The sequence below is a fragment of the Tachysurus vachellii genome, chromosome 26 (assembly GCF_030014155.1).
Source record: "Tachysurus vachellii isolate PV-2020 chromosome 26, HZAU_Pvac_v1, whole genome shotgun sequence".
Taxonomy (NCBI): Eukaryota; Metazoa; Chordata; class Actinopteri; order Siluriformes; family Bagridae; genus Tachysurus; species Tachysurus vachellii.
The window spans coordinates 1,097,197-1,112,196 of record NC_083485.1 but is presented as its reverse complement, the minus strand read 5'-3'; the positions used below and the strand labels follow the sequence as shown (position 1 = coordinate 1,112,196).

General features: G+C 39.8%; 3 protein-coding genes across 5 annotated transcripts in view; all 3 read left to right on the top strand.

Annotated features, from left to right (window-relative positions):
• Window positions 1–2,107, top strand: part of tpcn1 (two pore segment channel 1) — a 17,673-nt gene extending 15,566 nt beyond the window's left edge. For both annotated transcript variants that reach the window (XM_060862801.1, XM_060862802.1), the window contains exons 24-26: window positions 1–119; window positions 261–341; window positions 435–2,107. The exon at window positions 1–119 is cut by the window's left edge and continues 18 nt beyond it. In XM_060862801.1, coding sequence (XP_060718784.1) covers window positions 1–119; window positions 261–341; window positions 435–533 — 299 coding nt within the window. In that variant the 3' untranslated portion in view covers window positions 534–2,107. The remainder of the gene's footprint in view (window positions 120–260; window positions 342–434) is intronic.
• A 1,471-nt stretch (window positions 2,108–3,578) lies between these two features.
• Window positions 3,579–5,185, top strand: LOC132840867 (complement C1q-like protein 4). Its single transcript, XM_060862920.1, has 4 exons — window positions 3,579–3,815; window positions 4,352–4,414; window positions 4,510–4,635; window positions 4,746–5,185. Exons 1-4 carry the CDS (start codon window positions 3,617–3,619, stop codon window positions 5,030–5,032), a joined length of 675 nt encoding a protein of 224 aa, XP_060718903.1. The 5' UTR covers window positions 3,579–3,616; the 3' UTR covers window positions 5,033–5,185.
• Window positions 5,186–9,832: 4,647 nt separating this feature from the next.
• The window catches only part of agtr2 (angiotensin II receptor, type 2), a 16,180-nt gene continuing 11,012 nt past the window's right edge, over window positions 9,833–15,000 (top strand). Inside the window, exon 1 of one of the 2 annotated variants that reach the window (XM_060862958.1) lies at window positions 9,833–9,905. The gene's annotated coding sequence lies outside the window, so the exon portion shown is untranslated. Of the gene's footprint in view, window positions 9,906–10,909; window positions 10,990–15,000 lie in introns of those variants that run through there. The other variant, XM_060862959.1, reaches the window with a different exon arrangement.

Below are 15,000 nucleotides of genomic sequence, written 5' to 3'. Positions count from 1 at the left end.
TTGAAGTGGAAGTGTCTCGTGCTGAAGCGTTACAGACACTGGAACTATACAAACACACCCTCGCTGGGACCAACATCAGTTCACTGCAGGAAATGTGTGTGTCTATGGACAGAAATGGAGTGAGTACATACACACACACACACACACACTTGTGTACAGTTGGTATTAGCAATGTGGAACCAAACAAACATGTTTCACAATTGGGGAAAAACAAACACTTCTCACTTGCGTAAACACTTTTCTTATTTTTTTAACACTAGCACTCCAGTCTAGTGTTCCAGGGTCGAAGGTCGCGCACTAAAAGTGACCTGAGCATGAAGATGTATCAGGAGGAGATCCAGGTACGAGACCAGATTAAATCTTAACGAGACTTAAATCTGTAAAGCTACTGAAAACACACGTGTGTGTGTGTGTGTGTGTGTGTGTGTGTTTAGGAATGGTATGAAGAATATTCCAGAACGAACCTACCTCAGCCTGATTGTGTGCTTCCTCCAGTCCTGGACAGCTCTGATTCTACATACAGCATCAATTGACACACACACACACGCACACACACACGCACACACACACACACACACACACACTCCTGGATAAATGTTGTTTTATGTAAACGAAAGACCTTCTCAGCCATCTTTCTCCTCATAATAAAGGCTGTTCTGCGGGTCGCCATAGCGACGACCCTTTCGCGTATTCTCCACCGACTTCCTGGTCACACCTAGCTAAACTGATTAGCCAACAGAAAGCCTTATTTCTCTTCACATGCTCACGGTTTTGTGACCAATCAGGGATAAGACCAGCTGTCGGACTGCACTCGGGTCCAGGAATCCATTTTAGTACCTTTTTATTTTTCAGAAGCACAAACGACCTTCTGAACTTTTATTTAACCACAGAGATTACTTACCGAAACACACACACACACACACACACACACACAAAGGTCTGGCTTTATCGGCTAGACACACCAAGTTCTCGGTTTCTGCTAAAGCAGAATGTAATTAGCATTAAAATCCTTTAATGCAGTCTTTCAGCACATTTACTGTCTATATTGTCTTATATAAGCTGCGTATACAAACATTAAAATAACAGAACGTTGACTCTGTAGCTTGCGTTAGCTGATTCCTACTGATCCTAATGTTTATTCACAGTTAGCCACCTCGTTAGCTCAGACCTTCCAGTTCCCATAGCAATAATCTGGGCCAAACAAACCGACCAGCCAGATTCCACTCAACTATTTAACGATCCTCTCACACTGAGGGCTAATGGTCACATGTCCAGAATCTATCATGCTAAGTTCTCTAAACAGCTCTTTCTTTACTTTACCTCGTCTGAGTTTTTACAGTCAGATAAATAGCTAGTAGGCTAATGCTATGCTAGTCAGGTGCACATGGTGGCACAAAAAAAGTAACTGAAATGGTTTTTAAACCTGTTTTTTAAAGAGAAGAGATTATTAGCTATTAGCTACGACCTTCGCAGCTGGCTAGCTAGCTAGCAGATTATCCTACCTTAGCATTAAAGGAGTAGCTAAAATGATCAGCATATTAGCATATTAAATATTTATCAGACTATGAACTAAATAAAAAGTATTGAGGTTTTAAATAAAGCAGGATTGAGGATATGGACATAAAGTTGCTAATGATGTCTACAGCTTAGTTTATATTATCAAAAGTATTAGCCCCTCTCCAATAACCCATCATTATCCACATTAGAGACTTTTTTTCTCTCTCTCTCTCTCATCGCTACGATCCTGATCCTGATCCTTTAGAAATGATTTTACTTCTAAAGTAAAACTCTGTGAAGCCTGAAATCTTCTCCACAGGCATCTGTTGACCTCCAGTATTTTGACTCTTGTGTTTTTATAGAGCGAGTTTACGCCATTTTACGGACAGATGTGTTCTGTATACAGACATGTTTGTGAATATTTGCTTTACTAGTCGCACCGTAAGAGCTTTTATTTAAATTGATGTGTGCAGTAGTGAAGCTGTTAAAATTTCCTCCAACACTAAACCCGGTGGAGGGTTGAGTCACGACTGCTGCTCATGCACCACTTTTCTATTCCTCTTCTTTTGTATAAATAACATATTGAATCTATTAAACGGGTCATTTTAGAGCCGCTGCTGCTGTGGTCGTTTATTATATTGTGTGAGTTGTGATTGTGAACCTGTTCTTCTGTTGAATTCATTCCATGATTAATGTTTCTCACCTCTTTTCTCTTTCCTTTGTCATTTTATTCACACAAAAAGTCTCTTTTTAAAGCAGCTCTCACTGAGTTGTGATCTGTTTGAATTGAAATGTTTATTCAGCAGCACAGACTACATCAGGTATCTAGGAAAGAGACCGTACAAAGCAATAAATTCTGTGTATTATTTTATGTGTTTCCAGAACATTCTCAAATATCCGCTGAACTGCATTCATGTACATGTCCACTAGAGGGCGGCGTTTCACCGTCACGAAATTATACATTAATTTACATTTCTGGCATTAAGCAGACACTTTTATCCAGAGTGACTTCATTTTATGCAACTGAGGGTTAAGAGCCTTGCTCAGGGGCCCAGCAGTGGCAGCCTGGTGGACCTGGGATTCGAACTAATGACCTCCTGATCAGTAGTCTTAACACCTTAACCACTAGGCTACCACAGAATTCTATAGAGTTTCTCCTAGTGACTTAATTCTAAAGTGTTAGGAGAAGTGAGGAGGACATTTAAGAGCTTTAAGGGTTTCTTTTTTCAGACCAGAAAATGACTGAAAGGTGAAGAGGGAGAAGAAATGTGTTGTATACAATATTTAATAATATTACAGTGAATCAGTTGATACAGATTAGATCATGTAGGGATCGTGTTTGTGACCAATCAGATTACGGATCACATGTAAGACATTATATACGTATATTCTGTCACTATGTCATTTAGAGAGACTCTAACATCTCTGAAACAGAGCTGAAAGGCCACAGAGGCAGAAAGGACAGAATTTCAGAGATGTTTACATTTATATTACATTTATAACATACAGATGTTAGAACATCTCTAATGTGATCGGTCAGGAACGTAATCCCTATACGATATAACCTCAAATATCTGAACATGGAAACAAAGTGAAGGTTTATAATATACCAGATTTCAAAAGCGCTTCTTTTCACAAAAGAACGTGTCACCTAGTAACAGGTTAAGCTCCGCCTCCTCTCTAAGATAAAAGTTATTGTCTTTTCATTGTTCAGAGTTGATCTGAGACCTGAATCACTCTGAAGATAAGATTCGTAGTTTTTTGTATTTGTAACCCAAATAAGGAGCTCAGTGAGTGTGTGTGTGTGTGTGTGTGTGTGTGTGTGTGTGTTCAGTGGTTTAAAATATCATTTAAACTTTTGTGATGCATTTCTGGAGCACTGAAATGCATCACAAACGTTTAAATGATATTTTATATTACAACCCAATATTTTATCCCGAAAAAGGAAATCTTTATAATTTTGTTCCCTTCTTGATTGGAATTTCCTGCTCTGGAGGATCAAATTCCCCACATTTCACAAATCTGTGTTTAATGATTGACCCGAGTGTTTATTCAGCAAAGAGAATGAACAAGGAGCTGCTAGCAAACAACGTCGTAGAAGGTCAGAGATCTCAGCAAGATGAAGATGGAGAGAAACATGCTCCACACGCTCGTGGTGTTTCTGCTGATGCCGCTGTCGTGCAGACTGCAGGAACATGAGAGATCTTCTCAGGATGTGTGCGGTGAGCTGAAGCAGCTCAGAGAACTCGTGTATCAGCAGGCGGCCGCTTTATCCGAGATCAAGGTGAAGATGGTGTACATGGAGAAAGAGAAAGCAGGTGAGACGTGTGTCACGCTTCCCTCCATCACACTCACGGTTTGTATCATTTCTGCTTTCTCAAGGTTAAGGTCTCAGAGAGCAGTGTTGAGTTTCACATGATTACAGTCTAAAAAAACTTCAGATGTTGATGTGAAAATCAAAACTAGATAAATTCCGCTCAGAAACACCAGTTAAACCTGGACACAAATTTAAAAAGTAGAATTATCTGGATAAATTCAGCCAGAACATAACGCTAGTTAGCTTTCGCTTGCTAGTTATAGTTCACTCACTAGTTAATGTTTACTTTCTAGGTTAGTTTCTACTCACAGGTTACATTTCACTCTCTAGTTAATGTTCATTAGCTGCATTTGTTTGAACTTGCTAGTCTTAACTAACAGATTATTAACATGTCCAGTCTGAGTGTTTATAGAGTGACGAGTGTGGAGAAGGAGAATGTGAGTAACGTCAGAGACAGAAAAGGTTCTCTGGTTGTTTTGAGGAAACACTGAGAACATCTAAAGATCTTAAACTACTGTAGTTTTCTTTATTCCCAAGATGAAGGAGAGCAGCTGAAGGCTGTGAAGAGCGAACTGGAGAGCATAAAGAAACTGAACGCTGGTAAACTCTGCACTAAACACTTAACCCTTAACACTAAGCGATGGTGTTGATTCATCACTGTTACTGTTATTAACACCAGTATGTCATGTTGACAGTGCGGCCGAAGGTGGCGTTCAGCGCCGGTTTACCTGCAGGACAGAGAGGACCGTTTAATGCTGAAACCACGCTGATCTACAGTAAAGTCATCAGCAACATCGGAGGAGCGTATAACCCATTCACAGGTCCTGTAACTAACACGCTGCAGATTAACACAACCAGCCCTCAGTTACATTCAGTTCTAACAAACACATGCTGATCTTTTGAATAAACCGCCGGTGTGTGTTAATCACAGGTGTGTTCACGGCTCCTGTCAAAGGCGCCTACTACATCCGCTTCACTGCCGCCGCCTACAGCAGTAACAGCCACAACATGGGTGTTCACCTGTACAAGAACAGCCAGCATCTCATGCACCTGGGCGAGTACGACAAAGACGGAACTGCCAGACACGTGTCTGGGGCTCTGGTGCTGGAGCTGGAGGTCGGGGACGCGGTGTACCTTCGCCTCGTTACCAACTACGCCCTCTACGACGATACGATGCTCCGCAACACCTTCAGCGGCTTCCTCATTTTCCCTTCATGATTAAATCTCAGTCTGTGTCCAGGACCTGTGTTTAATCTGGTGTGTTTCTGCTGAATACGTTTCATGTCGTTATGTGTGTCACATCACACCACATCCAGCGTTAACACTTTACCTCTGACACTGGAGACTCCTTCAATAAACAGTTTCCTTCTATCCACAGCTGCATTATTGTCCTCAGGTCTCTGTAGTTTATTGTACACCATAAACACCATACAATATACTGCTCGTCGTAATCTCTCCTGCATACGTTACGTGGAGATTTTAGTTGCTACGTCTGTTTGGACGTAAACGTGTCACACTGATGTGTGGTTCTCTCACTGTTTACGCATAAATAGATGGAGAATCCTCGATGAAGCTTCTCTCTCATCACCTTTCTCACATTTCTCGACACAAATAATATGGTTGTTAACGTGGCTCTCAGTGTGTCGTGATTTATTTGGATTAAAATGTTTATTTAGCACCACAGGCTCAATATAAGGCTCAGGAAATTTTTATACATCTCTATATTCCGCTTTATTTGCCAATGTTTCCTTGAACCCTTTGTTGAATTAGTGATAATCTGCTGAACGGCATTCACCCGTGTGTCCACTAGAGGGCGTTTCAGTGTGTCACTATTACAATATTATACCGTGCTGCTGCTCTGAACACGAAGCATGTTAAAATATCAGCAGTGTTTGTGTGTGTGTTGTGTCTCGGGTTTCACTGGTTTAGTCTTTGCTCCGGTGACCTTTAACCTCTGTTATCTCAGTTCTCACTAGTAATATGGACCGTTATAAACAGCGCTGGGCCACTTCCTGTTTTTCTCTTCTGCAATAAGATCTAGAGGAATTAACACCTCCTGATCATTTCTTTTTACAAACTAAAACTAAAACAAAAACAACATTCAGACAAACAGCCTGTCATCGATTCTTTCCTCAGTTGTTTATGTAAAATGTATTAAAATGTACTGCAGCTGAAGTCCTGGAAAAACAGGTTCTAAACATCATGTGTAAAGACTTGTATGTTGAGGGTTAAATAAAGATACAGTGTGTGTCTTAGTCACAATCTTACACTGTGTTCAGGGGATTACTTCTGTTCTCTGCTCCTTTTACAGTGACACTACAGAAATACTCTCACTCTCATTTTCTACCGCTTATCCGAACTACCTCGGGTCACGGGGAGCCTGTGCCTATCTCAGGCGTCATCGGGCATCAAGGCAGGATACACCCTGGACGGAGTGCCAACCCATCACAGGGCACACACACACACACACACACACACACACTCTCATTCACTCACACAATCACACACTACGGACAATTTTCCAGAGATGCCAATCAACCTACCATGCATGTCTTTGGACCGGGGGAGGAAACCGGAGTACCCGGAGGAAACCCCCGAGGCACGGGGAGAACATGCAAACTCCACACACACAAGGCGGAGGCGGGAATCGAACCCCCAACCCTGGAGGTGTGAGGAGAACGTGCTAACCACTAAGCCACCGTGCCCCACACTACATAAATAAATCTGAAATAAACTACGATACAAGCCAGACAAGTGGAGCTGCAGCACTGTGGGGGCTTCTTGAGCTCATGGCTGAAGCTGAAGAACCTGTGCAGAACACAACAACATGGTCAGTTCTTTACAGATCCAGCCTTGATGGAAGAAGACCTGATAAAAGGTGAGTCTGGAGCCTGGAGATTACAAGAAGGCTGTGGACAAACTCTTGGGAGATTTTTTCACCATTTTGGTTCAAACTTCAGCTAAAAGAGTTCCTACCATGATACTCCTCAGGGTTGTTCTTCAGCAGGAGTGACTGGAAATCTGGTTGCTCCCAGTTTTCCAGTGTCTAGTGTGAACATTTACATTCTAACAGGACAACTGGACAGGGCACAATATTATACACTGTAACACACTGTAACACTAACTGTAACACAATATTATACACTGTAACGCACTGTAACACTAACTGTAACACAATATTATACACTGTAACACACCATAACACTAACTGTAACACAATATTATACACTGTAACACACTGTAACACTAACTGTAACACAATATTATACACTGTAACACACTGTAACACTAACTGTAACACAATATTATACACTGTAACACACTGTAACACTAACTGTAACACAATATTATACACTGTAACACACTGTAACACTAACTGTAACACAATATTATACACTGTAACACACTGTAACACTAACTGTAACACAATATTATACACTGTAACACACTGTAACACTAACTGTAACACAATATTATACACTGTAACACACTGTAACACTAACTGTAACACAATATTATACACTGTAACACACTGTAACACTAACTGTAACACAATATTATACACTGTAACACACTGTAACACTAACTGTAACACAATATTATACACTGTAACACACTGTAACACTAACTGTAACACAATATTATACACTGTAACACACTGTAACACTAACTGTAACACAATATTATACACTGTAACACACCATAACACTAACTGTAACACAATATTATACACTGTAACATACTGTAACACTAACTGTAACACAATATTATACACTGTAACACACTGTAACACTAACTGTAACACAATATTATACACTGTAACACACTGTAACACTAACTGTAACACAATATTATACACTGTAACACACTGTAACACTAACTGTAACACAATATTATACACTGTAACACACTGTAACACTAACTGTAACACAATATTATACACTGTAACACACTGTAACACTAACTGTAACACAATATTATACACTGTAACACACTGTAACACTAACTGTAACACAATATTATACACTGTAACACACTGTAACACTAACTGTAACACAATATTATACACTGTAACACACTGTAACACTAACTGTAACACAATATTATACACTGTAACACACCGCAACACTAACTGTAACACAATATTATACACTGTAACACACTGTAACACTAACTGTAACACAATATTATACACTGTAACACACCATAACACTAACTGTAACACAATATTATACACTGTAACACACTGTAACACTAACTGTAACACAATATTATACACTGTAACACACTGTAACACTAATTGTAACACAATATTATACACTGTAACATACTGTAACACTAACTGTAACACAATATTATACACTGTAACATACTGTAACACTAACTGTAACACAATATTATACACTGTAACATACTGTAACACTAACTGTAACACAATATTATACACTGTAACACACCATAACACTAACTGTAACACAATATTATACACTGTAACACACGGATACTCACTGTAACACAATATTATACACTGTAACACACGGATACTCACTGTAACACAATATTATACACTGTAACATACTGTAACACTAACTGTAACACAATATTATACACTGTAACACACCGCAACACTAACTGTAACACAATATTATACACTGTAACACACCGTACCACTAACTGTAACACAATATTATACACTGTAACACACTGACACAATATTATACACTGTAACACACGGATACTCACTGTAACACAATATTATACACTGTAACACATGGATACTCACTGTAACACAATATTATACACTGTAACACACTGTAACACTAACTGTAACACAATATTATACACTGTAACACACTGTAACACTCACTGTAACACAATATTATACACTGTAACACATGGATACTCACTGTAACACAATATTATACACTGTAACACACAGATACTCACTGTAGCACAATATTATACACTGTAACACACTGTAACACTAACTGTAACACAATATTATACACTGTAACACACTGTAACATTAACTGTAACACAATATTATACACTGTAACACTGTAACATTAACTGTAACACAATATTATACACTGTAACACACTGACACTCACTGTGACACACTGTAACACACTAACACAATATTATACACTGTAACACATGGATACTCACTGTAACACAATATTATACACTGTAACACACTGACACTCACTGTAACACACTGTAACACACTAACACAATATTATACACTGTAACACATGGATACTCACTGTAACACAATATTATACACTGTAACACACTGACACTCACTGTAACACACTGTAACACACTAACACAATATTATACACTGTAACACATGGATACTCACTGTAACACAATATTATACACTGTAACACACTGACACTCACTGTGACACACTGTAACACACGAACACAATATTATACACTGTAACACAATAACATTCAGATACTCAACACTCACTGACACATGGTCATAAACTGCAACACTCTAACACATTATAACCTATTGTAACACACACACACAATAATATACTGTAACACTCTAACACATTATAACCTATTGTAACACACACACACAATAATATACTGTAACACTCTAACACATTATAACCTATTGTAACACACACATACAATAATATACTGTAACACTCTAACACATTATAACCTATTGTAACACACACATACAATAATATACTGTAACACTCTAACACATTATAACCTATTGTAACACACACACACAATAATATACTGTAACACTCTAACACATTATAACCTATTGTAACACACACACAATAATTTACTGTAACATACACACATGATAATATACTGTAACACACACATATACACACACATGATAATATACTGTAACACACACACACAAACACACACAATCCAACAAACACACACATACACACAAACTGTCAGGAATTGTGGGTCTTCTAGGATAAAATCCAGACCCAGATGCAGGGATAAAAAAGGGAGTTTATTAAGGAAAAAAATTACAAAGGGGTGGAGACACTGGGGACCTGGAACAGAGGAACACGGCAACACAGAATCAGGAACACAAACACAAGGTACTGTAACAAACAAAATGGACTGTTACAATGTGTGTATTACAGTGTGTTACAGTGTATTACAGTGTGTTACATATATCTCTCTTCCTTCCTTCCTTCCTTCCTTCCTTCCTTCCTAATTCATTCTTTCTCTCATCTTCAACTTCTGTTTTTTTTTCATTTGTTCCTGTTTTTATTCTCGCTTTTTCACTTTTTTCTCCAACATTGGAGAAATTTTTTTCTAAGACTCTTTCTTTTTTTACTTCAAGCTTCAGGTTGTTATACTGTAATATTCTCTTAACATTCCAACACACACACACACACGCACACACACACACACACACACACACACACACACACACACACACACACACACACACACACAAACAGAACATTACCCTTAAGAATTAGAGGAGTGAGCACACTATGTGAAGGAGGAACAGGATGCTGGTCTGGAGGAGTGTGTGTGTGTGTGTGTGTGTGTGTGTGTGTGTAGGTTGTAAAATTAATGGTGTTCCCTGACCTTATGAATATCCTGCATAATCGACATAGGCTCTGTGTGTGTGTGTGTGTGTGTGTGTGTGTAGCACAGTTCTCAGGGTCTGTGTGTAAGTCTGTTTTAGTTTAGTGAGCACGATTCCTCTATCACACACTCCCTTGAGACTCCAGCCAATCAGAATGCTGCTTTTCTCCCACCATCATAAACTTGTACAGGTTTCAACTCATTTCACACGTCACCTGCATGAGACTTTTATTAACATTTTAAAAATGTTTCAAATTAAATATGTTTAGTGGATTATGGGTCCAAGCACTGAATAAATAAATATGCATGAGGCTGTGACACATTCTAACTCCGCCCCCTAACAAATGTAACCATGTGTCATTTTTCTTACAGCTTTCCCACTAGTTAGTAAACTGAGTAATGTGTGTGGTTTGGGACACGCCCATACACACACACACAAACAATAAAGTACGAGGCCATAAATCACTGAACCTTTTTCATAGAACTAATGACTTCTGACATGTCCAGGTTCTGTGCTAATGTACGCTACAGAAACACAACCTTTTTTAGCAATCAGTAAAAGTTCACATGGCTCAGGAGAAGGTATGAAATTCTGATCTTCATCAGGGATCAAATGTGTAGAGTCTCTGGAGCTTTAGAGAAAATTTGAGAATCTGGTCTATCTGTTATTAATCTCAGAGTTTAGGTTAAAGTTAAGGTCCTGATTCGAGCTGTTAGAAAAAAAATAGCTTCTGGGACAGAAACAGTACATTTGCAGGAGTGTATTAAGAGGAGTGTACAGTATTAGCAGGAGTGTATTAGCAGGAATGTATTAGCAGGAGTGTGTTAACAGGAGTGTGTTAACAGGAGTGTGTTGACAGGAGTGTGTTAGCAGGAGTGTGTTGATAGGAGTGTGTTAACAGTAGTGTGTTGACAGGAGTGTGTTGATAGGAGTGTGTTGATAGGAGTGTGTTAGCAGGAGTGTGTTGATAGGAGTGTGTTGACAGGAGTGTGTTAACAGGAGTGTGTTGACATGAGTGTGTTAGCAGGAGTGTGTTAACAGGAGTGTGTTGACAGGAGTGTGTTAGCAGGAGTGTGTTGATAGGAGTGTGTTAACAGGAGTGTATTAACAGGAGTGTGTTAGCAGGAGTGTGTTGATAGGAGTGTGTTAACAGGAGTGTATTAACAGGAGTGTGTTAACAGGAGTGTGTTAGCAGGAGTGTGTTAACAGGAGTGTATTAACAGGAGTGTGTTAACAGGAGTGTGTTAACAGAAGTATATTAACAGGAGTGTGTAAGCAGGAGTGTGTTAACAGGAGTGTATTAACAGGAGTGTGTTAACAGGAGTGTTAACAGGAGTGTGTTAACAGGAGTGTATTAACAGGAGTGTGTTAACAGGAGTGTATTAACAGGAGTGTGTTAACAGGAGTGTATTAACAGGAGTGTGTTAACAGGAGTGTATTAACAGGAGTGTGATAACAGGAGTGTGTTAACAGGAGTGTGTTAGCAGGAGTGTGTTAACAGGAGTGTATTAACAGGAGTGTGTTAACAGGAGTGTGTTAACAGGAGTGTGTTAACAGGAGTATGTTAACAGGAGTGTGTAAGCAGGAGTGTGTTAACAGGAGTGTATTAACAGGAGTGTGTTAACAGGAGTGTTAACAGGAGTGTGTTAGCAGGAGTGTGTTAACAGGAGTGTATTAACAGGAGTGTGTTAGCAGGAGTGTTAACAGGAGTGTGTTAGCAGGAGTGTGTTAACAGGAGTGTATTAACAGGAGTGTGTTAGCAGGAGTGTGTTAACAGGAGTGTGTAAGCAGGAGTGTGTTAACAGGAGTGTATTAACAGGAGTGTGTTAACAGGAGTGTGTTGACAGGAGTGTGTTATCAGGAGTGTGTTGATAGGAGTGTGTTATCAGGAGTGTGTTGACAGGAGTGTGTTGATAGGAGTGTGTTAACAGGAGTGTTAACAGGAGTGCGTTAGCAGGAGTGCGTTAACAGGAGTGTATTAACAGGAGTGTGTTGATAGGAGTGTGTTAACAGGAGTGTTAACAGGAGTGCGGTAGCAGGAGTGCGTTAACAGGAGTGTGTTAGCAGGAGTGTGTTAACAGGAGTGTATTAACAGGAGTGTGTTAACAGGAGTGTGTTAACAGGAGTATGTTAACAGGAGTGTGTTAACAGGAGTGTGATAACAGGAGTGTATTAACAGGAGTGTGTTAACAGGAGTGTGTTAACAGGAGTATGTTAACAGGAGTATGTTAACAGGAGTGTGTTAACAGGAGTGTATTAACAGGAGTGTGTTAACAGGAGTGTATTAACAGGAGTGTGTTAACAGGAGTGTATTAACAGGAGTGTATTAACAGGAGTGTGATAACAGGAGTGTGTTAACAGGAGTGTGTTAACAGGAGTGTGTAAGCAGGAGTGTGTTAACAGGAGTGTATTAAAAGGAGTGTTAACAGGAGTGTGTTAACAGGAGTGTATTAACAGGAGTGTGTTAACAGGAGTGTATTAACAGGAGTGTGATAACAGGAGTGTGTTAGCAGGAGTGTGTTAACAGGATTGTATTAACAGGAGTGTGTTAACAGGAGTGTGTTGATAGGAGTGTGTTAACAGGAGTGTGTAAGCAGGAGTGTGTTAACAGGAGTGTATTAACAGGAGTGTGTTAGCAGGAGTGTATTAACAGGAGTGTGTTAGCAGGAGTATGTTAACAGGAGTGTATTAACAGGAGTGTGTTAACAGGAGTGTATTAACAGGAGTGTGTTAACAGGAGTGTATTAACAGGAGTGTGTTAACCGGAGTGTATTAACAGGAGTGTGTTAACAGGAGTGTTAACAGGAGTGTATTAACAGGAGTGTGTTAACAGGAGTGTTAACAGGAGTGTGTTAACAGGAGTATTAACAGGAGTGTGTTAACAGGAGTGTTAACAGGAGTGTGTTAACAGGAGTGTTAACAGGAGTGTGTTAGCAGGAGTGTGTTAACAGGAGTGTATTAACAGGAGTGTGTTAACAGGAGTGTTAACAGGAGTGTGTTAGCAGGAGTGTGTTAACAGGACTGTGTTAACAGGAGTGTGTTGATAGTAGTGTGTTAGCAGGAGTGTGTTGATAGGTGTGTTAACAGGAGTGTGTTGACAGGAGTGTGTTGACAGGAGTGTATTAACAGGAGTGTGTTAACAGGAGTGTGTTGACAGGAGTGTGTTAACAGGAGTGTGTTGACAGGAGTGTGTTAGCAGGAGTGTGTTGATAGGAGTGTATTAACAGGAGTGTATTAACAGGAGTGTGTTAACAGGAGTGTGTTAACAGGAGTGTATTAACAGGAGTGTGTTAGCAGGAGTGTGTTAACAGGAGTGTATTAACAGGAGTGTGTTAACAGGAGTGTGTTAACAGGAGTGTGTTAACAGGAGTGTATTAACAGGAGTATGTTAACAGGAGTGTGTTAACAGGAGTGTATTAACAGGAGTGTGTTAACAGGAGTGTGTTAACAGGAGTGTGTTAACAGGAGTGTATTAACAGGAGTGTGTTAGCAGGAGTGTGTTAACAGGAGTGTGTTAACAGGAGTGTGTAAGCAGGAGTGTGTTAACAGGAGTGTATTAACAGGAGTGTGTTAACAGGAGTGTGTTAGCAGGAGTGTGTTATCAGGAGTGTGTTGATAGGAGTGTGTTAACAGGAGTGTGTTGACAGGAGTGTGTTAGCAGGAGTGTGTTGATAGGAGTGTGTTAACAGGAGTGTTAACAGGAGTGTGTTAACAGGAGTGCGTTAGCAGGAGTGCGTTAACAGGAGTGTATTAACAGAAGTGTGTTGACAGGCGTGTGTTAGCAGGAGTGTGTTAACATGACTGTGTTAACAGGAGTGTATTAACAGGAGTGTGTTAGCAGGAGTGTGTTAACTGGAGTGTATTAACAGGAGTGTGTTAGCAGGAGTGTGTTAACAGGAGTGTATTAACAGGAGTGTGTTAACAGGAGTGTATTAACAGGAGTGTGTTAACAGGAGTGTATTAACAGGAGTGTGTTAACAGGAGTGTGTTAACAGGAGTGTATTAACAGGAGTGTGTTAACAGGAGTGTTAACATGAGTGTGTTAGCAGGAGTGTGTTAACAGGAGTGTATTAACAGGAGTGTGTTAGCCGGAGTGTTAACAGGAGTGTGTTAACAGGAGTGTGTTAACAGGAGTGTGTTAACAGGAGTGTATTAACAGGAGTGTGTTAACAGGAGTGTTAACAGGAGTGTGTTAGCAGGAGTGTGTTAGCAGGAGTGTATTAACAGGAGTGTGTTAACAAGAGTGTATTAACAGGAGTGTATTAACAGGAGTGTTAACAGGAATGTGTTAACAGGAGTGTATTAACAGGAGTGTGTTAACAGGAGTGTATTAACAGGAGTGTATTAACAGGAGTGTGTTAACAGGAGTGTATTAACAGGAGTGTGTTGACAGGAGTGTGTACTTGTGTTTGGATGTGGCTTGTCCCAGATCACTTATATTTACACACTATTTAAGTAGTTAACTAAGTCCATGATAGTGATAATGTCAGTGGTTATACTTCCTGGTTTTACTGGTTTTCCTCCTTCCTGCTAATGCTCCACCCCTGACCATGCCCCATGACCACACCCCATGACCACGCCCCATGACCACG

Excerpts from the sequence above, each read along its gene's own strand:
- LOC132840867 (XM_060862920.1), top strand. The coding sequence starts at position 3,617 with ATGAAGATGGAGAGAAACATGCTCCACACGCTCGTGGTGTTTCTGCTG. Across the intron at positions 3,816-4,351 it reads CATGGAGAAAGAGAAAGCAG|ATGAAGGAGAGCAGCTGAAG; the intron begins GTGAGACGTGTG and ends TTTATTCCCAAG. Across the intron at positions 4,636-4,745 it reads AGCGTATAACCCATTCACAG|GTGTGTTCACGGCTCCTGTC; the intron begins GTCCTGTAACTA and ends TGTTAATCACAG.